Here is a 26,067-nt window from a genome sequence, read left to right as displayed (position 1 = left end):
CATTAGATATGTGTTTAACCCTGAAACATTGCAGTTTTGTAAATAGGTATGACGGGCGGGCGGGCTGGCTTAGCGCTGGTGGGTTGAGCCACAAGCCTAGCGGCGCACTGTGTCGGCTCTGCCCACGTCGGCGGATGGATGCATGCATGCGACCCCTCCCGGCCTCTGTAGAATGGAAGGGGTGGCCATACAGTGGGAGAAGTATGGGGTTGGATTATCCATGGAGTGGTTGGCGGAAGTGAAGAGCGGAATGGACACACCCCCATCAAGTCCAATGGAACCACCAATGAAAATAGGAAAAAAGATTATGACTTTTTGGCCAACTTATAGGACTGGAGGAGAAGGTGATATAGCCAATAATATTCGATCTACCACATGTGCATCCAGACAATTAAAGTTGTTAAGGGGCAGTTAGCATGAAGCATCTTAATTGGCTGAACTTAATCACATTTGACCCTAGGGGAGGGTCTTTATGCTATTTAAAGATGGCAGATTCCTGAGACTGACTAAAAGCCGACTGGATAGGCTCAGAGGAGAGTGAAACGCTTATTGGCTTACTTTGGATATCCAAATACAGTGTGGACAGTATTTATTTTATTCACGGTTTTTAACCTTTTTTGTTAATGAATTGTTTTAGTATTTTAAAGAAATCCCATTCATCCTCAGAAATCTTTATTTTTTGGGGAAGTGCCATCCCCTCTATAATGGCACTATACCGTTATACCTTAGAGCTGGGACCTTTGGCTCTAAATAAGGTGAGCTCAATATTTTACCTCATATTGATTATCGATTTCATTGACATACTAAACCATATCAGTCTCTTTCTCTCTTTATTGGAGGATATATCCCTATGAAGGAGTGGTGTGATGCTGCCCTAAGAGCATATCTGCCTGATATATGGAGTATATATATAGGCTCCGTTACATGTGAGTGGTCTGACTTTAAGCTATTGCACTATTGAAATATTTTTACCATCTGCACTATATTTGTATTCGTTTTTTTTATGTATTGAATTTCATACCGTATATGCCTGTTCAAAACGGGGGTAAGTCAGTCCCTATAGTTTTGCACTTTAGCGCTCCACTATAGGTACAAGTGTATCTTGTACCATTAAAAGGCGTTTATAATTTTGTATTTCATTTATTTATTTACCATTTGTATCGTTTTATTGTACACCCCTTATGTTCTATTTGGTACTGAAATCTCTAACACAATAATCTGAATATTTCTCTCTCACAATTACCATTCACGACAATGATCACAAAATAAACTCATCAATTCTTACTTAATGATACTTCTGACACTTTCCCCTTAAACTTCTCTTACTGGTAACAGATGCCCAATCCTACCCTTTTCAGTATTGCTGCCTTGTACAGGTTTGACATCTTGCTGCTTCGGAAAACGTCATACTCAAGGTCCACAGCTGAGGCACCTGCATCAAAACTGACAATGGACAAAGGGGAGCAGGAGCTACATTAAAATGCATGTTAATAACAGCTGAGAATGATAACATCATGTCATTGCATAGCATTTTATAAATACAATAAAGCAAATGATTGCATATATAATGTATACTGCGTAGTGTTTACGGTTGTTTGCACCTACCGGTTATCTTTGTCTGCTGTTTCCAAATTCTTGCTCAGAGCATCCTGTAACATCTTGAGACAATGTTCCCGTGCCTGTAAGTCCAACATATATTAACATTGTTACCACCTAACCAGAGTTTTAAAAATAATTCTTCATAGAACATTTTGCCATTATCAAGACCTCTATGACGCTATGGCAAAGATCCCCACCAAAAATGGAGAAGGGCTTCTTGAACTTCTCATCACAGGGACACTACAAACCCCTAAAGCATTTCAGCGTGCTCGTTGTCCATTATCAATCAATTTCAGCTGCCACATTGAATTGAAGAAAAAGCCCATGCAGTCAATATGGCCCCATGTGACTATAGGATGGCTTGACAACTCCCTTAAATATCCCCCACCCACCATGCTGCAGCCAGTGGCTGCTCACTGACACTTCCATTAGAGACTGGATAGCTATTGGGGAGACCAGTGCTGTGGACATCAGGTAGGGGCTACATGAATCGGGGGTGGACTTGTTAGGGTCTACCACATGCCCCTCCCCTCCCTCCCCCCTACACCAGCCAACAAGTGAATATTCAATAATAATACATGGGGACATGCCATTGTCCCTCACCCACCCATGGGCAGCAGGTGGGGGCTATAATATAGATATGGGGGGCATGCCTTTCATTCTCCCTTAAGCATCCACCTACAGGCAGTATTTGGGATCTATTAAATGTCCAAGGGGAATGGACATGCCAGCAGGCAAATAGTTCAGACAAAGATTTAAAATCTGGGCCAATATTTCTAGCCATCCAGCAGCATTCAAAACAGGCTGAAATTCACAATCAATGCTGGCTACTTATGAGCCAGAATTGTAAAGACCAGTCATTGTTAAATACTGTGAACAATGTCTGAATTACTCTGCAATGGAGAAGATCCCTGAATCCTTTTACCAGCCAGCTTCGAGTGGCAGGAGTAGAATATCATTGGAGATCACCCAGGATCCTGGTGGTGTCACACGAAGGGACAGTACATAAAATATCTATGCCAGCCGAAGCACCACAATTTTTTACTGAAACTGGGCTTGACGGGCCGAAGACTGGCCCTGCACAACGAACCAACCCGCAGGCACGAGACCCACAGAGAGCCGTCCCCTCCACTTCTGCGATGCTCCCGACCTCCTCACCAGGGACTTGAACACAGAGGATGCTGACAATCGTGAAGCTGCAGTTCGAACCCTTTATGTTAAGTTTAACTGTGTTTACTATTTTTCCTATTCAGTTTTATTATCTATAATTTAGACTATTGTTTCGCCAGATACAATACATGTGCTCGACCTAGTTCAGCTAGTTAAATGGAGCCTAACCACTCGTAGATAGATACTCCGGCTCCCAGATGACAGGGTACTCACCCATACACTAAGGGGAGTGCTCTAACACCAATAATCCCCCCACCCCCTCCTGCTGCCCCTTGGTCAGGGCTACACTTAGAAGACAGCTGAACCGCTCACCCAACCCTTGGTCACAATTTTGTGTACATAAACTAAGCTATTACACTTTCATGTTATAATGTCAATGTTTGGTTGTCACGCTCTTGACCCCTTTGTCATCTCAGGACACAAGTTGTCTCCTGTAATGAATTTTATATGCACCGTGTCCCTTTTTTATTTCTGTACCCAACCATGCACGGACATAACAAAAAAAGAAAAATTTCAATAAAAATTGATTGTAAAAAAACAATGTCTGAATTTTGCAGTTTAGCAAACAGTAACCAGTTAGACTTTAGTTAAGGTATATTTAACGTTATTTGTGCCTGGCTTTTGTCAATTAGGTGGCTTCAAATGGGGGAATGGCAATATAGCACTTACCCATAACAAATAAACTGACAGTGAAGGGGTGGGGGGGTCTGAGTGCTGGGGAACTCTCCAGTTCATGTCAAATGGCTTGCAATTAGTTTGTTAACAATACAAAAGGGTCTGTACCCAAAGCCTCTTTATACCATAGCTACTACAATAAGGTGTAGTGGTTATGGTGCTTAAAGAATCCCTCTAAAAAGTTGGTCATAAGCTCACATTAATAGACAATGCTTGTATGTGTTGCTCACCCGGACCTACCTTTACTGTGAGTTTGGGGATCTTGTCATTAGATGCATCTTTCAAACGGCAGTCTTCATCTGTAAAGATGGAAAAACGATGCTATAAATTAAACGAATAACACAAAGCAATTGTAATGTCTACAGAACACTGCAGTGGTTGTGGTGCTTGGAGTGTTCTTTCTATCAATCTACTTGTTTGGGTCCTCTTTTACATTTTGTAAGATATCAGAGAGTAATAGGGAGAAGTAAAGCTTTCGCAAAGCCATGACATTGCTATTTCTGCGGCAGATAGGATAGACCCATGTAGGACCAATGAATAAGCTATAAATTGGAAAGACCCCTGGTCCCTGCCTAGCTTAGCTTATAACTAAAGTAATGTTTTAAAATCATTGCAATTATAAGCCTGCTCCACCTGGATCAGGTGCATTAAGTCCCTACCTCCTCCCAAGTGGCAGCTACCAAAACTGCCAGCAAGGCTGTGAATAGGCTCATGGCATCCCCAATTTGGCTGCTATCAGCTTGTTGGGCAGTTCCATCAAGCTATGAGGTAAGTGGAAATGTGAGAGGGGACTAAATGCCTTATTCCATACATTTATCTTATAACAAAAACTCTATAGATCAGAACGAGAAGTCGTCCATCTCCTGGACTGAAAGGGGTCTGCCTTCTGCTATTGCCAGCAGTGTACAGGCAGAAGCAGCAAGAGCTTTGATGTTGATCTGCGTAGTTATTAGTTATTTGCACACTTTGTTTTACTTTTCTTAAAACACTATCAATATACTGCATATAACAAAAATGTGGTTATTTTTCCCTAGAGAAAAGGGCAGGTGGAAAGACAAATGGGATATTTCAAAGAGTGTCCTTTTTACTGAACAGCTTTACACAGGTCAAAAGGTTCCCTGTCATTTTAAAAATAATTAAATAAGTTCTAACTGAGTCATAAGTTCTCTGTGTTTATTTGCCTCTATGATCTCTACGGTTTAGAACCTGTATGGTTTGTATTAGTAAAAGGAGAGGTAAATGTTTTCCATTGACATGATTCATGCCCGAGTAGGTTCAACTATGATCCTTAAAATGTTACTGTAAGCCTTTTTTTTCAACCTAGCTTTTCTAAACTTCTATGACCCCATCAAGTAAATACATCTCCATTTTTGGAACAGGTAAAGTAGGGATGCAGCTTGTAGAGGGAGTGGAGAGCTAGGCTGTCTTTGCAGTCCTACAAGGGAGAGACAATGTCTGCCACCAGCACACTGATTGTAGAAATGGGGAGAATGGCAAAGAGTGATGGATGATATGGGGAGAATGGCAAAGAGTGATGGATGAAATGGGGAAAATGGCAGAGAGTGATGGGGATTATGGGGAGGATGGCAAAGAGTTTGCAGTATTGATTTGATGCTATTACATTGTGTCTATGTTCAATAAATAATGTTTTACACTTTTGGCATACGGCAATATTATTAATGCTATTCACTTATTAATTTATATTAACCCTGTGTTGCTACCAGGTCCAATTTAGTTTTTATTGATATAGGGGAGGATGGCAGAGAGTGATTGGGATATGGGAAGGATGGCAGAGAGTGATTGGGATATGGGAAGGATGGCAGAGAGTGATGGGGTATGGCAGAGAGTGATGGGGATATGGGGAGGATGGCAGAGAGTGATGGGGATATGGGGAGGATGGCAGAGAGTGATGGGGATATGGGGAGGATGGCAGAGAGTGATGGGGATATGGGGAGGATGGCAGAGAGTGATGGGGATATGGGGAGGATGGCAGAGAGTGATGGGGATGAGGGGAGGATGGCAGAGAGTGATGGGGATTATGGGGAGAATGGCAAAGAGTGATGGGGATTATGGGGAGCATGGCAAAGAGTGATGGGGATTATGGGGAGCATGGCAGAGAGTGATGGGGATATAAGGAGAATGGCAGAGAGTGATGGGATTATGGGGAAGATGGCAGAGAGTGATGGGGATATGGGGAGGATGGCAGAGAGTGATGGGGATGAGGGGAGGATGGCAGAGAGTGATGGGAATGTGAGGAGGATGGCAGAGAGTGATGGGGATATGGGAAGGATGGCAGAGAGTGATGGGGAGGAAGGGAGGATGGCAGAGAGTGATGGGGATGAGGGGATGGTGGCAGAGAGTGATGGGGATGAGGGGAGGATGGCAGAGAGTGATGGGGATGAGGGGAGGATGGCAGAGAGTGATGGGGATGAGGGGAGGATGACAGAGTGATGAGGATGGCAGAGAGTGATGGGAATGTGAGGAGGATGGCAGAGAGTGATGGGAATGTGAGGAGGATGGCAGAGAGTGATGGGGATATGGGAAGGATGGCAGAGAGTGATGGGGAGGAAGGGAGGATGGCAGAGAGTGATGGGGATGAGGGGATGATGGCAGAGAGTGATGAGGGACGTGCGGAGCATAGCAGAAGGTTATGGGGGACATGGGGCAATGGCAAACACACCTAAGGGGCATATGAGAGTAAATTTTGGCATATTGCTTACATGTTATTGAATAGCGATTTTAATGGGTATATGTATTTAATATATACTGTTTGACATGATATCAGCTAAAAGTCTTGTGAATTAGATGGGCTTTCTTAGGAAATTTGTTAAGGGTTGATTTACTTAGCACCTCATAATAACTATTTGTTTATATTCTATAGAAGTCCCGCAGTAGGTAGACATTTTAAATTATGGATGATTATCTTTGGCTTATATTTGGATAGTAAAAAGCTACCCGTCCTAACACTTATAGCAGTGATCCTATTCCAAAAACATCAAAAAAAAAAAAAAATGTAAAAAAGTGTTATTTAAACTTAATTGTCACTGTAAAATAAAAATGTTTAAAAATCCTGAAATTAAAAAAACAATATACAAATAATTTTTCCTGCTTTTATAATAATGCAATGCCAGAATAGTCTTATTTTTTATGTACAAACTGTATCAATGAATATCCATTAAAGGATAAAAAAGCCCAGGCCATTTGATGCGCCCATTTACCTTATAAGGTTGCAACTAAACAGTGATGTCATTATGCATCTTACATCATAGTAAGCTATGCGTTGTGTGTATATGACAAGTGCTTGCACATTCTGAAGCCAGTCAGTGTCTAGAGAGGACTACATTGCATACAGGTACTCGTCGGATTTATATTTATTATCAGATTAACCTGAGACCTTCAAGATAATATTGGATAATGCTAATATTTCACTCTTTGTCTGAATTCCTAGCATGAAGTCTGTTAAGCAGTATTACTGACAAATGGACCTGAACAGTGTTTGAAGAGGATGGTAATGTATAAAAGAATTGGGTGATGGAAAATGAGTAACATTCATATGATATAAATTTAATACAGATCCAGGGACACATTTCTAGCCGATCGCCTTAATATGGGGTCAGGAAGGAATTTTTTACTTGGCCATATTGCTTTTAATATGTTCAAGTTTTTTCGCCTTCCTCTGGATCATTAATTCACTAAAGTTTGAATTGTAGCAAATGAAATTTGACAGGGTTATTCACTAAACCTCAAATTTTGTCCAGATGCTTTTTATGTTTGTAGCCCCTCACAGTCAAATGATCATAAATAGTTTAAAAATCGTTTTTAATTTTTGTTTTTTAAAGTGTAAAAATTTTCAAAGAGAAAGAAGCTCTTAAAGATATAAACCCTTAAAAATAAATTTTAAAGACCTAAAATTAAGTTCTATTAATAAATTGCCATACATAATAGACACTAAAATAGATAGCAATAGCAATTCCTTTGTAAGTATGTATTCACAAATATAGCACCAGAACCCAATCATGTTGCAAACGTTCATTATAATTTGTAAAAAAAAACACAATATTCAAAAAAGATAGCTTACTGAAAAAAATTAAATAAAAAAAATTATTGAAAAAATATAAATGAAATAAAATATAAAGTGAAAAGAATTAAAAATGTGAATAGAAAATATTTAAGGAAAACAAAAATATTGATAAAAAATAAAAATGTGATAAAATATTTAAAATAAATAAAAAATACACGAAATAGAAGAAAAATACATGAAAACAGCAAAAAATGAAAATCAGAAAAGAAAGTAAATAAAAAAACACTAATTGAAAAATATATACATAAAATGAAAAAAGATTGAAACTAATTATAAATGAACAAAATATAAAAAATAAACAAACTATAAGAATAAAAATACATGAAAATAACAAAAAGAAAAGAAAATCAGAAAAGAAAAACTAAATTTAAAAAAATCACATATTGAAAAATATATACATAAACTAAAAAAAGAAAAGAATATACAATATACAAAAAATACAATAAAAAGAAAAACAAATCTAAAAATAAGCAAAAATAAAAAATATCAGAATAAAAAAATGTTAAAATAAAAAGTTAATGAAAAACTATTTATTTAAAAATATATTTATGAATACATCTCAGAGGAATGTTTGATGATTAAAAAAAACAACTAGATACCTCAAACCCTGGCATTTGCGCTATATGTCTGTCCAACTGTAATTCACCTCTTTCATATTAAATGCACCCCCCCCTTATTATATATCATTTTATTCAGGGGAAACAGGGCTTTCATTTAATATCAAATATTTAGCTATGAAACAATTTAATCTGAAAAAAATGGGAGAAAATAAGATTTTATTTTATTTTTTTAGTTCTACCTGACATTTTAACTGTCAATGTCATAATACTGTTTGCTTTTACTGCAATAAAATACACATATTTGTATTCAGCAAAGTCTCACGTGTAAAACAGTACCCCCTATGTACAGGTTTTATGGTGTATTGGGAAGTTACAGGGTCAAATATAGCGTGTTACATTTGAAATTGAAATTTGCCAGATTGGTTACGTTGCCTTTGAGACTGTATAGTAGCCCAGGAAATAAATTTACACCCATAATGGCATACTATTTGCAATAGTAGACGACCCAAGGTATTGCAAATGGGGTATGTCCAGTCTTTTTTAGTAGCCATTTGGTCACAAACACTGGCCAAAGTTAGCGTTAGTATTTGTTTGTGTGTGAAAAATGCAAAAAACGCCAATTTTGGCCAGTGTTTGTGACTAAGTGGCTACTAAAAAAGACTGGACATACCCCATTTGCAATACCTTGGGTTGTCTACTATTGCAAATAGTATGCCATCATAGGGGTAATTTTCATTCTTGGGCTACCATAGGGTCATAAAGGCAACGTAAGCAATCTGGCGAATTTTAATGTGAAAAAAATGAAACACAAACCTTATATTTGACGCTGTAATTTTTGAAAACACCATAAAACCTGTACATGAGGGGTACTGTTGTACTCGGGAGACTTCGCTGAACACAAATATTTGTGTTTCAAAACAGTAAAAAGTATTGCAGTAATAATATCGTCCGTGTAAGTGCTGTTTGTGCGTGAAAAATGCAAAAAACGTCACTTTTACTGGCGATATCATCGTTGTAATACATTTTACTGTTTTGAAACACTAATATTTGTGTTCAGCGAAGTCTCCCGAGTAAAACAGTACCCCCCATGTACAGGTTCTATGGTGTCTTGGAAAGTTATAGGGTTAAATATAGTGCTAGCAAATTAAATTCCCTATACTTTCGGCATGGGTTGTCAGGCAGGTCCCGCTAATTGTAATTAATTAGGATACCTAATTATGTAAAATTATTACATAAATATATGTGTAGAATTAATATATGTATATATATATATACATATGTGTATATTTACATACCGTTTATACTCGAGTATAAGCCGACCCGAATATAAGCCAAGGCCCCTAATTTTACCTAAAAAAACTGGGAAAACTTATTGACTCAAGTATAAGACTAGGGTGGGAAATGCAGCAGCTACTGGTAAATTTCTAAATAAAATTAGATCCTAAAAAAATTATATTAATTGAATATTTATTTACAGTGTGTGTATATAAAGAATGTAGTGTGTGTGTATGAGTGCAGTGTGTGTGTGTGTGTATGAGTGCAGTGTGTGTGTGTGTACGAGTGCAGTGTGTGTGTGTGTACGAGTGCAGTGTGTGTGTGTACGAGTGCAGTGTGTGTGTGTGTACGAGTGCAGTGTGTGTGTGTGTACGAGTGCAGTGTGTGTGTGTACGAGTGCAGTGTGTGTGTGTGTGTGTTGCAGAGCCTTGGTGGGGGGTGGGCATTTTTATTATTATTTTTTTAAATTATTTTCATTTTTTTTTCTATTATTATTTTTAAAATATAATTTTATTATTATTATTTATTTTTTTCGTCCCCCCTCCCTGCTTGATACATGGCAGGGAGGGGGGCTCTCACTCCCTGGTGGTCCAGTGGCATTGGCAGTTCAGTGGAGGGGGCTGGCAGGAAGCACTTACCTCTCCTGCAGCTCCTGTCAGCTCCCTTCTCCTCCGCGCCGGTCCTTGCAGCTCCTCTGTCAGCTCACACTGTAAGTCTCGCGAGAGCCGCACTATGACCCCGCGGCTCTCGCGAGATTTACACTGGGAGCTGACAGAGGTGCTGAACGGACCGGCGCGGAGGAGAAGGGAGCTGACAGGAGCTGCAGGAGAGGTAAGCGCTCGCTGCCAGCCCCATTGTCTGTATTATGGCAATGTAAATTGCCATAATACAGACACTGACTCGAGTATAAGCCGAGTTGGGGTTTTTCAGCACAAAAAATGTGCTGAAAAACTCAGCTTATACTCGAGTATATATATATATTTTTTTATATTATATATATATATATATATATATATATATATATAACAATAATTATATATATATATATATATATATATATATATAACAATAATTATATATATATTTAATCAGTATCAGTCTACGTGTAATTTGATATTAATATATATATAAAATTATATATATATTAATATTAAAATACACCTAGACAGTGTATGTGTGTGTATGTATACGTGTATATATATATATATATATATATATACTTAGATCATATATATATATATATATATATATAAAATATATATATATGATCTAAGTATATATATTTTTTTTACACTTATTTAACTTATTTTAATTTGATTTTCAGCCAGCAGGGGGACTAACTGTCATTACAGTTAGTCCCCCTGCTGGCATTGCTGCAGCCAGCTATCCCGGCCATGTGATTGTGAGGTCCTCGCAAGGACCTCACTCTCACATGGCCCGGGGGGGCTGAAGAGGACGGAGGTGCCGCGGGGGGCTCCCTGGGAGTCCCCCCAACCGCGATCGCCGGCGTGGGATCGCCGGCGACCGGGTAAGTAATAAAAAACCGGAGGGCGTACATTTACGTCCTGCGGCGTTTAGAGCCGCTTTAAAAAGGACGTAAATGTACGCCCTCCGGTAAGACCGCAGGGCGTACATTTACGTCCTTTTTAAAGCGGCTCTAAACGCCGCAGGACGTAAATGTACGCCCTGCGGTCTTAAGGGGTTTATAAAAAAACTGAAATCAATGTCGATGCTTACACTTCCAAGCTAAAGAGTGAATGCTTAAACTTCCAAGCCAAAAAGTGCTGTGATTAACAATTCAAAGTATCGGGAGGGCTTTGTAAAAACCTTTCCTGCCTTGAATTGCCAGTCAGCTTATAACCCTCTGTAACAAAACTGTTGGCACCTCGACTGGGTACCTTCCACTGACGGATGCTCTTAGTGCTTCCCGAAGGCTCCAAGCACTCCACCAGACACCATAACCACCGCAGACCCCACGAACCGCCGCAGCTTGGTTGAGGTCTCGCCATCTTTCACCCACTCTGTATCCAAGATCAGGATCCAGTTTCCAGTAGGTAGACCTCTCTTAATCCAGAGAGCAGGAACAAGCACTTACCAGAGCTTAGTGGTTATACCCTGGGGAGTATAGTGATTATAGCAATCCCCAGAGTGTAATTCTCCAATCCCCCAAACATGAGCCGAAACATCATGAAGGTGCAAGATGATCTGTTTAATGGTGGCCACAGCTTGGCCTTTTATGCAGGTCCTCCAGAAAGGGATACTCCCACAGGTATCCGAACAGCGCTCAGATCCCACGAACATAGTCAAATCGCCATGGGGTTAAAGTCTTTCCACCTACCATTCAGCAGAAATCTGTCCATATTTAGGTCCATGGCTTTTAGCCATCAGGGTCGGACTATTTTCAATTTCTGAGTTCCGTTCAAATGCACGAACGGGGCCGTTTGTGCAAAAAGCCAAGGTTAACAGTGGCTTTCGAATTGTCAAATGCCGTTGGACTCCTGTCGAAGCCCCGGAGAGGGTAAAGTTCAGCGATGTTCGTGCCATCTTGTGTCTGATTTGAGTTCCATGAACTCGACTCCGAGTGATGCTGGTTTCTGCAGGGACGAGGGACCGACAATCTCCTCTCCCTGAGATGCTGGCTGCCGCTGGGGAGAGAAACCAGTTGTCTCTTCTCCATTTACAACACACTGCCGCTGGGGAGTCAGACCCAGGGCCGGCGCGTCCATAAGGCGGCACAGGCGGCCGCCTTAGGGCGCACCAGCTCCGGGGGCGCAAGATTTCAGTGACCGGCAGGAGGGAAGCTCTTCCTCCTGCCGGCCACCATCTCCGCCCCCGGCGCGGCGGTGCTGCGATCAGGCGTGGCGAGGGAGCTCTAACCACTCTGCTCTGCTCCCTCACGCGCTGTCTGCTGATACCGCGGGAGCCGGAATATGACGTCATAATCCGGCTCCCACGGCATCAGCAGACAGCCCGCGAGGGAGCAGAGCAGAGAGGTTAGAGCTCCCTCGCCGCGCCTGATCGCAGCACTGGACCTCAGGGAATGATCCACACCAGCTCTCCAGGTAGGGAGGCTCGGTGGATATTATTTATTAAAATAATTTGTGAATGTATGTGATGCGTCTGTGTGTGTGACTGTCTGTGTTAGAGTGTGTGTGTGACTGTCTGTGTTAGAGTGTGTGAGTGTCTGTGTGTCTGTGAGTGTGTGAGTGTCTGTGTGTCTGTGAGTGTGTGAGTGTGTGTCTGTGTGAGAGTGTCTGTGTGTCTGTGAGTGAGTGCGTGTCTGTGAGTGAGTGTGTGTGTGTGTGTCTGTGTATGTGTGTGTGAGTGTCTGTGTGAGTGTCTGTGAGTGTCTGTGTGAGTGTCTGTGAGTGTGTGAGTGTCTGTGAGTGTGTGAGAGTGTCTGTGTGAGAGTGTCTGTGTGAGAGTGTCTGTGTGAGAGTGTCTGTGTGAGAGTGTCTGTGTGAGAGTGTGTGTGAGAGTGTGAGAGTGTGTGTGAGAGTGTCTGTGTGTCTGTGTGATTGTGTCTGTGTGTCTGTGAGTGAGTGTGACTGTGTGTGAGTGTGTGACTGTCTGTGCGTGAGTGTGTGTGAGAGTGTCTGTGTGAGAGTGTCTGTGTGAGAGTGTCTGTGTGAGAGTGTCTGTGTGAGAGTGTCTGTGTGAGAGTGTCTGTGTGTGAGTGTGTGAGTGCCTGTGTGTGATTGCCTGTGTGTGAGTGCCTGTGTGTGAGTGCCTGTGTGTGAGTGTGTGTCTGTGTGAGTGAGTGTCTGTGTGTGTGTGTGAGTGTGTGTGTGTGTGTGTGTGTCTGTGTGTGTGAGTGTCTGTGTGTGTGTGAGTGTCTGTGTGTGTGTGAGTGTCTGTGTGTGTGTGAGTGTCTGTGTGTGTGTGTGAGTGTATGTGTGTGTGTGTGTGTGTGTGTGAGTGTATGTGTGTGTGTGTGTGTGTGAGTGTATGTGTGTGTGAGTGTCTGTGTGTGAGTGTGTGAGTGCCTGTGTGTGTGAGTGTCTGTGTGTGTGTGTGTGAGTGTCTGTGTGTGAGTGTCTGTGTGTGTGTGTGAGTGTCTGTGTGTGTGTGTGAGTGTCTGTGTGTGTGAGTGTGTGTGTGTGTGTGAGTGTCTGTGTGAGAGTGTCTGTGTGAGAGTGTCTGTGTGAGAGTGTCTGTGTGAGAGTGTCTGTGTGAGAGTGTCTGTGTGAGAGTGTCTGTGTGAGAGTGTCTGTGTGAGTGTCTGTGTGAGAGTCTGTGTGAGAGTGTCTGTGTGAGAGTGTCTGTGTGAGAGTGTCTGTGTGAGAGTGTCTGTGTGAGAGTGTCTGTGTGAGTGAGTGTGTGAGTGAGTGTGAGTGTGTGTGTGAGTGTGTGAGTGAGTGTCTGTGAGTGTGTATGTGTCTGTGAGTGTGTATGTGTCTGTGAGTATGTGTCTCTGTGCGAGTGAGTGTGTGCGTGAGTGTGTGTCTGTGAGTGAGTGTGTGTGTGAGTGTCTGTGTGAGTGTCTGTGTGTGTGAGTGTCTGTGTCTGAGTGTGTGAGTGTCTGTGTCTGAGTGTGTGAGTGTCTGTGAGTGAGTGTGTGAGTGTCTGTGTGTGAGTGTCTGTGTGTGTGAGTGTCTGTGTGTGTGAGTGTCTGTGTGTGAGTGTCTGTGTGTGTGAGTGTCTGTGTGCGTGTGTGTCTGTGTGTGTGAGTGTCTGTGTGTGTGAGTGTCTGTGTGTGAGTGTCTGTGTCTGAGTGTCTGTGTATGTGAGTGTGTGAGTGTCTGTGTGTGTCTGTGTGTGAGTGCCTGTGTGTGTGTGTGTGTGTGTGTGTGAGTGAGTGTCTGTGTGTATGTTGTCTGTGTGAGAGTGTCTGTGTGTCTGTGAGTGATTGTGTGTCTGTGAGTGATTGTGTCTGTGTGTCTGTGAGTGAGTGTGTGTCTGTGAGTGAGTGTGTGTCTGCGTGTGTGAGTGCCTGTGTGTGAGTGCCTGTGTGTGAGTGCCTGTGTGTATGTGTCTGTGTGTATGTGTCTGTGTGTATGTGTCTGTGTGTGTGAGTGTCTGTGTGTGTGAGTGTCTGTGTGTGTGAGTGTCTGTGTGTGTGAGTGTCTGTGTGTGTGAGTGTCTGTGTGTGTGAGTGTCTGTGTGTGTGAGTGTCTGTGTGTGTGAGTGTCTGTGTGTGTGAGTGTCTGTGTGTGTGAGTGTCTGTGTGTGTGAGTGTCTGTGTGTGTGAGTGTCTGTGTGAGAGTGTCTGTGTGAGAGTGTGTGAGTGCCTGTGTGTGAGTGTGTGTGAGTGAGTGTCTGTGTGAGTGAGTGTCTGTGTGTGTGTGTGTCTGTGTGTGTGTGTGTCTGTGTGTGTGAGTGTCTGTGTGTGAGTGCCTGTGTGTGAGTGCCTGTGTGTGAGTGCCTGTGTGTGAGTGAGTGTCTGTGTGTATGTGTCTGTGTGTGTGTGTGAGTGTCTGTGTGTGAGTGAGTGTCTGTGTGTGTGTGAGTGTCTGTGTGTGTGTGAGTGTCTGTGTGTGTGTGAGTGTCTGTGTGTGTGTGAGTGTCTGTGTGTGTGTGAGTGTCTGTGTGTGTGTGAGTGTCTGTGTGTGTGAGTGTCTGTGTGCGTGAGTGTCTGAGTGCGTGAGTGTCTGAGTGCGTGAGTGTCTGAGTGCGTGAGTGTCTGAGTGCGTGAGTGTCTGAGTGCGTGAGTGTCTGAGTGCGTGAGTGTCTGAGTGCGTGAGTGTCTGAGTGCGTGAGTGTCTGAGTGCGTGAGTGTCTGAGTGCGTGAGTGTCTGAGTGTCTGTGTGTCTGAGTGTCTGTGTGTGTGAGTGTCTGTGTGTGTGAGTGTCTGTGTGTGAGTGTGTCTGTGTGTGAGTGTGTCTGTGTGTGTGTGAGTGTGTGAGTGTCTGTGTGTGTCTGTGTGTGTGAGTGTCTGTGTGTGTGAGTGTCTGTGTGTGTGAGTGTCTGAGTGTGTGAGTGTCTGAGTGCGTGAGTGTCTGAGTGCGTGAGTGTCTGAGTGCGTGAGTGTCTGAGTGCGTGAGTGTCTGAGTGCGTGAGTGTCTGAGTGCGTGACTGTCTGAGTGCGTGAGTGTCTGAGTGCGTGAGTGTCTGAGTGCGTGAGTGTGTGTGTGAGTGTGTGTGTGAGTGTCTGTGTGTGAGTGTCTGTGTGTGAGTGTCTGTGTGTGAGTGTCTGTGTGTGAGTGTCTGTGTGTGAGTGTCTGTGTGTGTGAGTGTCTGTGTGTGTGAGTGTCTGTGTGTGTGAGTGTCTGTGTGTGTGAGTGTCTGTGTGTGTGAGTGTCTGTGTGTGTCTGTGTGAGAGTGTCTGTGTGAGAGTGTGTGAGTGCCTGTGTGTGAGTGCCTGTGTGTGAGTGCCTGTGTGTGAGTGCCTGTGTGTGAGTGTGTGTGTGTGAGTGAGTGTCTGTGTGAGTGAGTGTCTGTGTGAGTGAGTGTCTGTGTGAGTGAGTGTCTGTGTGTGTGAGTGTCTGTGTGTGTGAGTGCCTGTGTGTGAGTGCCTGTGTGTGAGTGTGTCTGTGTGTGTGAGTGTCTGTGTGTGTGTGAGTGTCTGTGTGTGTGTGTGAGTGTCTGTGTGAGTGTCTGTGTGTGTGAGTGTCTGTGTGTGAGTGTCTGTGTGTGAGTGTCTGTGTGTGAGTGTCTGAGTGTGTGAGTGTCTGAGTGTGTGAGTGTCTGAGTGTGTGAGTGTCTGAGGTGAGTGCCTGTGTGTGAGTGCCTGTGTGTGAGTGTGTGTGTGTGAGTGCCTGTGTGTGAGTGTCTATGTGTATGTTGTCTGTGTGAGAGTGTCTGTGTGTCTGTGAGTGTGTATGTGTCTGTGAGTATGTGTCTGTGCGAGTGAGTGTGTGCGTGAGTGAGTGTATGTGTGTATGTGTCTGTGTGTCTGTGAGTGAATGTGTCTGAGTGAATGTGTCTGTGTGTCTGTGAGTGAGTGTGTGTCTGTGAGGGAGTGTCTGTGAGTGAGTGTCTGTGAGTGAGTGTGTGAGTGTCTGTGTGTGTGAGTGTCTGTGTGAGTGAGTGTCTGTGAGTATGTGTCTCTGTGCGAGTGAGTGAGTGTCTGTGCGAGTGTCTGTGTGTCTGTGAGTGTCTGAGTGTGTGAGTGTCTGAGTGTCTGAGTGCGTGAGTGTCTGAGTGCGTGAGTGTCTGAGTGCGTGAGTGTCTGAGTGCGTGAGTGTCTGAGTGCGTGAGTGTCTGAGTGCGTGAGTGTCTGAGTGCGTGAGTGTCTGAGTGCGTGAGTGTCTGTGTCTGAGTGTGTGAGTGTCTGTGAGTGAGTGTGTGAGTGTCTGTGTGTGAGTGTCTGTGTGTGTGAGTGTCTGTGTGTGTGAGTGTCTGTGTGTGAGTGTCTGTGTGTATGTTGTCTGTGTGAGAGTGTCTGTGTGTCTGTGAGTGATTGTGTCTGTGTGTCTGTGAGTGAGTGTGTGTCTGTGAGTGAGTGTGTGTCTGCGTGTGTGAGTGTCTGTGTGTGAGTGCCTGTGTGTGAGTGCCTGTGTGTGAGTGCCTGTGTGTGAGTGCCTGTGTGTGAGTGCCTGTGTGTGAGTGAGTGTCTGTGTGTATGTGTCTGTGTCTGTGTGTGTCTGTGTCTGTGTGTGTCTGTGTGTGTGAGTGTCTGTGTGAGTGAGTGTCTGTGAGTATGTGTCTCTGTGCGAGTGAGTGAGTGTCTGTGCGAGTGTCTGTGTGTCTGTGAGTGTCTGAGTGTGTGAGTGTGAGTGTGTGAGTGCGTGAGTGTCTGAGTGCGTGAGTGTCTGAGTGCGTGAGTGTCTGAGTGCGTGAGTGTCTGAGTGCGTGAGTGTCTGAGTGCGTGAGTGTCTGAGTGCGTGAGTGTCTGAGTGCGTGAGTGTCTGAGTGCGTGAGTGTCTGAGTGCGTGAGTGTCTGAGTGCGTGAGTGTCTGAGTGCGTGAGTGTCTGAGTGAGTGTGTGTCTGCGTGTGTGAGTGTCTGTGTGTGAGTGCCTGTGTGTGAGTGCCTGTGTGTGAGTGCCTGTGTGTGAGTGCCTGTGTGTGAGTGTCTGTGTGTGTGTGAGTGTCTGTGTGTGTGAGTGTCTGAGTGTGTGAGTGTGTGAGTGCGTGAGTGTGTGAGTGCGTGAGTGTCTGAGTGTCTGAGTGTCTGAGTGTCTGAGTGTGTGAGTGTCTGAGTGTGTGAGTGTCTGTGTGTGTGTGAGTGTCTGTGTGTGTGTGAGTGTCTGTGTGTGAGTGTCTGTGTGTGAGTGTCTGTGTGTGTGTGAGTGTCTGTGTGTGTGAGTGTCTGAGTGTGTGAGTGTGTGAGTGCGTGAGTGTGTGAGTGCGTGAGTGTCTGAGTGTCTGAGTGTCTGAGTGTGTGAGTGTCTGAGTGTGTGAGTGTCTGAGTGTGTGAGTGTCTGAGTGTGTGAGTGTCTGTGTGTGAGTGTCTGTGTGTGAGTGTCTGTGTGTGAGTGCCTGTGTCTGAGTGCCTGTGTCTGAGTGCCTGTGTCTGAGTGCCTGTGTCTGAGTGCCTGTGTCTGAGTGCCTGTGTCTGAGTGCCTGTGTCTGAGTGCCTGTGTCTGAGTGCCTGTGTCTGAGTGCCTGTGTCTGAGTGCCTGTGTCTGAGTGCCTGTGTCTGAGTGCCTGTGTCTGAGTGCCTGTGTGTGAGTGCCTGTGTGTGAGTGCCTGTGTGTGAGTGCCTGTGTCTGAGTGCCTGTGTCTGAGTGCCTGTGTCTGAGTGCCTGTGTCTGAGTGCCTGTGTCTGAGTGCCTGTGTCTGAGTGCCTGTGTGTGAGTGCCTGTGTGTGATTGTGTCTGTGTGTGATTGTGTCTGTGTGTGATTGTGTCTGTGTGTGTGAGTGTCTGTGTGTGTGAGTGTCTGTGTGTGTGAGTGTCTGTGTGTGTGAGTGTCTGTGTCTGAGTGTCTGTGTGTGTGAGTGTGTGTGTCTGAGTGTGTGAGTGTCTGTGTGTGTCTGTGTGTGAGTGAGTGTCTGTGTGTCTGTGTCTGTGTGTGAGTGTCTGTGTGTGTGTGAGTGTCTGTGTGTGAGTGCCTGTGTGTGAGTGCCTGTGTGTGAGTGAGTGTCTGTGTGTGTCTGTGTGTGTGAGTGTCTGTGTGTGAGTGTCTGTGTGTGTGTGAGTGTCTGTGTGTGTGTGAGTGTCTGTGTGTGTGTGAGTGTCTGTGTGTGTGTGAGTGTGTGTGTGTGAGTGTCTGTGTGTGTGTGAGTGTCTGTGTGTGTGTGAGTGTCTCTGTGTGTGTGAGTGTCTGTGTGTGTGTGAGTGTCTGTGTGTGTGTGAGTGTCTGTGTGTGTGTGAGTGTCTGTGTGTGTGTGAGTGTCTGTGTGAGTGTGAGTGTCTGAGTGTGAGTGTCTGAGTGTGAGTGTCTGTGTGTGAGTGTCTGTGTGTGAGTGTCTGTGTGTGAGTGTCTGTGTGTGAGTGTCTGTGTGTGAGTGTCTGTGTGTGAGTGTCTGTGTGAGTGTCTGTGTGTGTGTGAGTGTGTGTGTGAGTGTGAGTGTCTGTGTGTGTGTGAGTGTCTGTGTGTGTGTGAGTGTCTGTGTGAGTGTCTGTGTGTGTGTGAGTGTCTGTGTGTGTGTGAGTGTCTGTGTGTGTGTGAGTGTCTGTGTGTGTGTGAGTGTCTGTGTGTGTGTGAGTGTCTGTGTGTGTGTGAGTGTCTGTGTGTGTGTGAGTGTCTGTGTGTGTGTGAGTGTCTGTGTGTGTCTGTGTGTGTGTGTCTGTGTGTGAGTGTCTGTGTGTGAGTGTCTGTGTGTGAGTGTCTGTGTGAGTGTCTGTGTGAGTGTCTGTGTGTGAGTGTCTGTGTGTGAGTGTCTGTGTGTGAGTGTGTGTGTGAGTGTCTGTGTGTGAGTGTCTGTGTGTGAGTGTGTGTGTGAGTGTCTGTGTGTGATTGTCTGTGTGTGATTGTCTGTGTGTGATTGTCTGTGTCTGAGTGTCTGTGTGTGAGTGTCTGTGTCTGAGTGTCTGTGTCTGAGTGTGCGAGTGTCTGTGTGTGCGTGTGTCTGTGAGTGCGTGTGTGTGTCTGCGTGTGAGTGTCTGTGTCTGAGTGTCTGTGTCTGAGTGTCTGTGTGTGAGTGAGTGTGTGAGTATGTGTCTGTGAGTATGTGTCTCTGTGCGAGTGTGTGCGTGAGCGAGTGTATGTGTGTATGTGTCTGTGTGAGAGTGTCTGTGTGTCTGTGAGTGAGTGTCTGTGAGTGAGTGTCTGTGAGTGAGTGTCTGTGTGTGAGTGTCTGTGTGTGAGTGTCTGTGTGTGAGTGTCTGTGTGTGAGAGTGTCTGTGTGTGAGAGTGTCTGTGTGAGAGTGTCTGTGTGAGAGTGTCTGTGTGAGTGAGTGTGTGAGTGAGTGTCTGTGAGCCTGAGTGTGTATGTGTCTGTGAGTATGTGTCTGTGCGAGTGAGTGTGTGCGTGAGTGAGTGTATGTGTGTGTGTGTCTGTGAGTGATTGTGTCTGTGTGTCTGTGAGTGAGTGTGTGTGTCTGTGTGTGAGTGCCTGTGTGTGAGTGCCTGTGTGTGAGTGCCTGTGTGTGAGTGAGTGTCTGTGTGTATGTTGTCTGTGTGAGAGTGTCTGTGTGTCTGTGAGTGTGTATGTGTCTGTGAGTATGTGTCTCTGTGCGAGTGAGTGTGTGCGTGAGTGAGTGTCTGTGTGTCTGTGAGTGAGTGTGTGTCTGTGAGTGAGTGTGTGTCTGTGTGTGTATGTGAGAGTGTCTGTGTGTGATTGTGTCTGTGTGTCTGTGAGTGAGAGTGTGTCTGTGAGTGAGTGTGTGTCTGTGAGTGAGTGTGTGTCTGTGTGAGAGTGTCTGTGTGAGAGTGTCTGTGTGAGAGTGTCTGTGTGAGAGTGTCTGTGTGAGAGTGTCTGTGTGAGAGTGTCTGTGTGAGTGTGTGTGTGAGTGTGTCTGTGTGAGTGTGTGTGTGAGTGTGTGAGTGAGTGTGTGAGTGAGTGTCTGTGAGTGTGTATGTGTCTGTGAGTGTGTATGTGTCTGTGAGTATGTGTCTCTGTGCGAGTGAGTGTGTGCGTGAGTGTGTGTCTGTGAGTGAGTGTGTGTGTGAGTGTCTGTGTGAGTGTCTGTGTCTGAGTGTGTGAGTGTCTGTGTCTGAGTGTGTGAGTGTCTGTGTGTGTGAGTGTCTGTGTGTGTGAGTGTCGTGTGAGTGTGTGAGTGCCTGTGTACGAGTGCCTGTGTGTGAGTGCGTGAGTGAGTGTCTCTGTGAGTGAGTGTCTGTGTGTGTGTGAGTGTCTGTGTGTGAGTGTGTGAGTGCCTGTGTGTGAGTGCCTGTGTGTGTGAGTGTCTGTGTGTGTGTGAGTGTCTGTGTGTGTGTGTGTGTGTGTGAGTGTCTGAGTGTCTGTGTCTGAGTGTCTGAGTGTCTGTGTCTGAGTGTCTGTGTGTGAGTGTGTGAGTGTCTGTGTGTGTGAGTGTCTGTGTGTGTGAGTGTCTGTGTGTGTGAGTGTCTGTGTGTGTGAGTGTCTGTGTGTGTGAGTGTCTGTGTGTGTGAGTGTCTGTGTGTGTGAGTGTCTGTGTGTGTGAGTGTCTGTGTGTGAGAGTGTCTGTGTGTGTGAGTGTCTGTGTGTGTGAGAGTGCCTGTGTGTGTAAATGCCTGTGTGTGAGTGCCTGTGTGTGAGTGTGTGTGAGTGAGTGTCTGTGTGTGTGAGTGTCTGTGTGTGTGAGTGTCTGTGTGTGTGAGTGTCTGTGTGTGAGAGTGTCTGTGTGTGAGAGTGCCTGTGTGTGAGTGCCTGTGTGTGAGTGTGTGTGAGTGAGTGTCTGTGTGTGTGAGTGTCTGTGTGTGTGAGTGTCTGTGTGTGTGAGTGTCTGTGTGTGTGAGTGTCTGTGTGTGTGAGTGTCTGTGTGTGTGAGTGTATGTGTGTGTGTCTGTGTGTGAGTGTCTGTGTGTGAGTGTCTGTGTGTGAGTGCCTGTGTGTGAGTGCCTGTGTGTGTGAGTGCCTGTGTGTGTGAGTGTCTGTGAGTGTCTGTGTGTGTGAGTGTCTGTGTGTGTGAGTGTCTGTGTGTGTGAGTGTCTGTGTGTGTGAGTGTCTGTGTGTGAGAGTGTCTGTGTGTGAGAGTGTCTGTGTGTGAGAGTGTCTGTGTGTGAGAGTGTCTGTGTGTGAGAGTGTCTGTGTGAGAGTGTCTGTGTGAGAGTGTCTGTGTGAGAGTGTCTGTGTGAGTGAGTGTGTATGTGTCTGTGAGTGTGTATGTGTCTGTGAGTGTGTATGTGTCTGTGAGTATGTGTGTCTGTGAGTGAGTGTGTGTGTGAGTGTCTGTGTGAGTGTCTGTGTGTGTGAGTGTCTGTGTGTGTGAGTGTCTGTGTGTGTGAGTGTCTGTGTGTGTGAGTGTCTGTGTGTGTGAGTGTCTGTGTGTGTGAGTGTCTGTGTGTGTCTGTGTGTGTGTGTGAGTGTCTGTGTGTGAGAGTGTCTGTGTCTGAGTGTGTGAGTGTCTGTGTCTGAGTGTGTGAGTGTCTGTGAGTGAGTGTGTGTCTGTGTGTGAATGTGTGAGTGTCTGTGTGTGAGTGTCTGTGTGTGAGTGTCTGTGTGTGAGTGTCTGTGTGTGAGTGTCTGTGTGTGTGAGTGTCTGTGTGTGTGTCTGTGTGTGAGTGTCTGTGTGTGTGTGTGAGTGTCTGTGTGTGTGAGTGTGTGTGTGAGTGTCTGTGTGTGTGAGTGTCTGTGTGTGTGTGTGTGTGTGTGAGTGTCTGTGTGTGAGAGTGTCTGTGTGTGAGAGTGTCTGTGTGTGAGAGTGTCTGTGTGTGAGAGTGTCTGTGTGTGAGAGTGTCTGTGTGTGAGAGTGTCTGTGTGTGAGAGTGTCTGTGTGTGAGAGTGTCTGTGTGTGAGAGTGTCTGTGTGTGAGAGTGTCTGTGTGAGAGTGTCTGTGTGAGAGTGTCTGTGTGAGAGTGTCTGTGTGAGAGTGTCTGTGTGAGTGAGTGTGTGAGTGAGTGTGTGAGTGTCTGTGAGTGTATATGTGTCTGTGAGTGTGTATGTGTCTGTGAGTATGTGTCTCTGTGCGAGTGAGTGTGTGCGTGAGTGTGTGTCTGTGAGTGAGTGTGTGTGTGAGTGTCTGTGTGTGTGAGTGTCTGTGTGTGTGAGTGTCTGTGTGTGTGAGTGTCTGTGTGTGTGAGTGTCTGTGTGTGTGAGTGTCTGTGTGTGTGAGTGTCTGTGTGTGTGAATGTCTGTGTCTGAGTGTGTGAGTGTCTGTGTCTGAGTGTGTGAGTGTCTGTGAGTGAGTGTGTGTCTGTGTGTGAATGTGTGAGTGTCTGTGTGTGAGTGTCTGTGTGTGTGAGTGTCTGTGTGTGTGAGTGTCTGTGTGTGTGAGTGTCTGTGAGTGTGTGTGTGAGTGAGTGTCTGTGTGAGTGTGTGAGTGCCTGTGTGTGAGTGCGTGTGTGTGTGAGTGTCTGTGTGTGTGTGAGTGTCTGTGTGTGTGTGTGTGTGTGTGTGTGAGTGTCTGTGTGTGTGAGTGTCTGTGTGTGTGAGTGTCTGTGTGTGTGAGTGTCTGAGTGTGTGAGTGTCTGAGTGTGTGAGTGTCTGTGTGTGAGTGTCTGTGTGTGAGTGTCTGTGTGTGTGTGTGTGTGAGTGTCTGTGTGTGTGAGTGTCTGTGTGTGAGTGTCTGTGTCTGAGTGTCTGTGTCTGAGTGTCTGTGTCTGAGTGTCTGTGTCTGAGTGTCTGTGTCTGAGTGTCTGTGTCTGAGTGTCTGTGTCTGAGTGTCTGTGTCTGAGTGTCTGTGTCTGAGTGTCTGTGTCTGAGTGTCTGTGTCTGAGTGTCTGTGTCTGAGTGTCTGTGTGTGTGAGTGTCTGTGTGTGTGAGTGTCTGTGTGTGTGAGTGTCTGTGTGTGTGAGTGTCTGTGTGTGTGAGTGTCTGTGTGTGTGAGTGTCTGTGTGTGTGAGTGTCTGTGAGTGTCTGTGTGTGAGTGTCTGTGTCTGAGTGCCTGTGTCTGAGTGCCTGTGTCTGAGTGCCTGTGTCTGAGTGCCTGTGTCTGAGTGCCTGTGTCTGAGTGCCTGTGTCTGAGTGCCTGTGTCTGAGTGCCTGTGTCTGAGTGCCTGTGTCTGAGTGCCTGTGTCTGAGTGCCTGTGTCTGAGTGCCTGTGTCTGAGTGCCTGTGTCTGAGTGCCTGTGTCTGAGTGCCTGTGTCTGAGTGCCTGTGTCTGAGTGCCTGTGTCTGAGTGCCTGTGTCTGAGTGCCTGTGTCTGAGTGCCTGTGTCTGAGTGCCTGTGTCTGAGTGCCTGTGTCTGAGTGCCTGTGTCTGAGTGCCTGTGTCTGAGTGCCTGTGTCTGAGTGCCTGTGTCTGAGTGCCTGTGTCTGAGTGCCTGTGTCTGAGTGCCTGTGTCTGAGTGCCTGTGTCTGAGTGCCTGTGTCTGAGCGCCTGTGTCTGAGCGCCTGTGTCTGAGCGCCTGTGTCTGAGCGCCTGTGTCTGAGCGCCTGTGTCTGAGCGCCTGTGTCTGAGCGCCTGTGTCTGAGCGCCTGTGTCTGAGCGCCTGTGTCTGAGCGCCTGTGTCTGAGTGTCTGTGTCTGAGTGTCTGTGTCTGAGTGTCTGTGTCTGAGTGTCTGTGTGTGAGTGTCTGTGTGTGAGTGTCTGTGTGTGAGTGTCTGTGTGTGAGTGTCTGTGTGTGAGTGTCTGTGTGAGTGTCTGTGTGTGAGTGTCTGTGTGAGTGTCTGTGTGTGAGTGTCTGTGTGTGAGTGTCTGTGTGTGAGTGTCTGAGTGTGCGAGTGTCTGTGTGTGCGTGTGTCTGTGTGTGCGTGTGTCTGTGTGTGCGTGTGTCTGCGTGTGCGTGTGTCTGCGTCTGAGTGTCTGCGTCTGAGTGTCTGCGTCTGAGTGTCTGCGTCTGAGTGTCTGCGTCTGAGTGTCTGCGTCTGAGTGTCTGCGTCTGAGTGTCTGCGTCTGAGTGTCTGCGTCTGAGTGTCTGCGTCTGAGTGTCTGTGTCTGAGTGTGTGAGTGCCTGTGTGTGAGTGCCTGTGTGTGTGTGAGTGCCTGTGTGTGTGTGAGTGCCTGTGTGTGTGTGAGTGCCTGTGTGTGTGAGTGTCTGTGTGAGTGACTGTGTGTGTGTGAGTGTCTGTGTGTGTGAGTGTCTGTGTGTGTGTGAGTGTCTGTGTGTGTGTGAGTGTCTGTGTGTGTGTGAGTGTCTGTGTGTGTGTGTGAGTGTCTGTGTGAGTGTCTGTGTGTGTGTGAGTGTCTGTGTGAGTGTCTGTGTGTGTGTGAGTGTCTGTGTGAGTGTCTGTGTGTGTGTGAGTGTCTGTGTGTGTGTGAGTGTCTGTGTGTGTGAGTGCCTGTGTGTGTGAGTGCCTGTGTCTGAGTGCCTGTGTCTGAGTGCCTGTGTCTGAGTGCCTGTGTCTGAGTGCCTGTGTCTGAGTGCCTGTGTCTGAGTGCCTGTGTCTGAGTGCCTGTGTCTGAGTGCCTGTGTCTGAGTGCCTGTGTCTGAGTGCCTGTGTCTGAGTGCCTGTGTCTGAGTGCCTGTGTCTGAGTGCCTGTGTCTGAGTGCCTGTGTCTGAGTGCCTGTGTCTGAGTGCCTGTGTCTGAGTGCCTGTGTCTGAGTGCCTGTGTCTGAGTGCCTGTGTCTGAGTGCCTGTGTCTGAGTGCCTGTGTCTGAGTGCCTGTGTCTGAGTGCCTGTGTCTGAGCGCCTGTGTCTGAGCGCCTGTGTCTGAGCGCCTGTGTCTGAGCGCCTGTGTCTGAGCGCCTGTGTCTGAGCGCCTGTGTCTGAGCGCCTGTGTCTGAGCGCCTGTGTCTGAGCGCCTGTGTCTGAGCGCCTGTGTCTGAGCGCCTGTGTCTGAGCGCCTGTGTCTGAGCGCCTGTGTCTGAGCGCCTGTGTCTGAGCGTCTGTGTCTGAGCGTCTGTGTCTGAGCGTCTGTGTGTGAGTGCCTGTGTGTGAGTGCCTGTGTGTGAGTGCCTGTGTGTGAGTGTCTGTGTGTGAGTGTCTGTGTCTGAGTGTCTGTGTGTGTGAGTGTGTGTGTCTGAGTGTCTGTGTGTGAGTGTCTGTGTGTGAGTGTCTGTGTGTGAGTGTCTGTGTGTGAGTGTCTGTGTGTGAGTGTCTGTGTGTGAGTGTCTGTGTGTGAGTGTCTGTGTGTGAGTGTCTGTGTGTGAGTGTCTGTGTGTGAGTGTCTGTGTGTGAGTGTCTGTGTGTGAGTGTCTGTGTGTGAGTGTCTGTGTGAGTGTCTGTGTGTGAGTGTCTGTGTGTGAGTGTCTGTGTGTGAGTGTCTGTGTGTGAGTGTCTGTGTGTGAGTGTCTGTGTGTGAGTGTCTGTGTGTGAGTGTCTGTGTCTGAGTGTGCGAGTGTCTGTGTGTGCGTGTGTCTGAGTGTGAGTGTCTGCGTCTGAGTGTCTGCGTCTGAGTGTCTGCGTCTGAGTGTGTGAGTGCCTGTGTGTGAGTGCCTGTGTGTGTGTGAGTGCCTGTGTGTGTGTGAGTGCCTGTGTGTGTGTGAGTGCCTGTGTGTGTGTGAGTGCCTGTGTGTGTGAGTGTCTGTGTGTGTGTGAGTGACTGTGTGTGTGTGAGTGACTGTGTGTGTGTGAGTGTCTGTGTGTGTGAGTGTCTGTGTGTGTGTGAGTGTCTGTGTGTGTGTGAGTGTCTGTGTGTGTGTGAGTGTCTGTGTGTGTGTGAGTGTCTGTGTGAGTGTCTGTGTGTGTGTGAGTGTCTGTGTGTGTGTGAGTGTCTGTGTGTGTGTGAGTGCCTGTGTGTGTGTGAGTGTCTGTGTGTGTGAGTGTCTGTGTGTGTGAGTGTCTGTGTGTGTCTGTGTGAGTGCCTGTGTGTGTGAGTGTGTGAGTGAGTGTCTGTGTGTATGTTGTCTGTGTGAGAGTGTGTGTGTCTGTGAGTGTCTGTGTGTCTGTGAGTGTGTGTCTGTGAGTGAGTGTGT

The 26,067-nt window shown here is 46.2% G+C and overlaps 1 protein-coding gene across 1 annotated transcript in view; it reads right to left on the bottom strand.

The window, feature by feature from the left end:
- Positions 1 to 26,067, bottom strand: part of RECQL5 (RecQ like helicase 5) — a 99,267-nt gene that overhangs the window by 5,314 nt on the left and 67,886 nt on the right. Inside the window, exons 12-14 of the mRNA XM_063459136.1 lie at positions 3,685 to 3,743; positions 1,606 to 1,679; positions 1,350 to 1,443 (exon numbers count right to left, since the gene is read on the bottom strand). Of these exons, the coding sequence (XP_063315206.1) occupies positions 1,350 to 1,443; positions 1,606 to 1,679; positions 3,685 to 3,743 (227 nt within the window). The remainder of the gene's footprint in view (positions 1 to 1,349; positions 1,444 to 1,605; positions 1,680 to 3,684; positions 3,744 to 26,067) is intronic.

Source organism: Pelobates fuscus, chromosome 6 (assembly GCF_036172605.1).
Source record: "Pelobates fuscus isolate aPelFus1 chromosome 6, aPelFus1.pri, whole genome shotgun sequence".
In the NCBI taxonomy this organism is placed as follows: Eukaryota; Metazoa; Chordata; class Amphibia; order Anura; family Pelobatidae; genus Pelobates; species Pelobates fuscus.
This window is presented reverse-complemented; position numbering and strand designations above follow the sequence as displayed.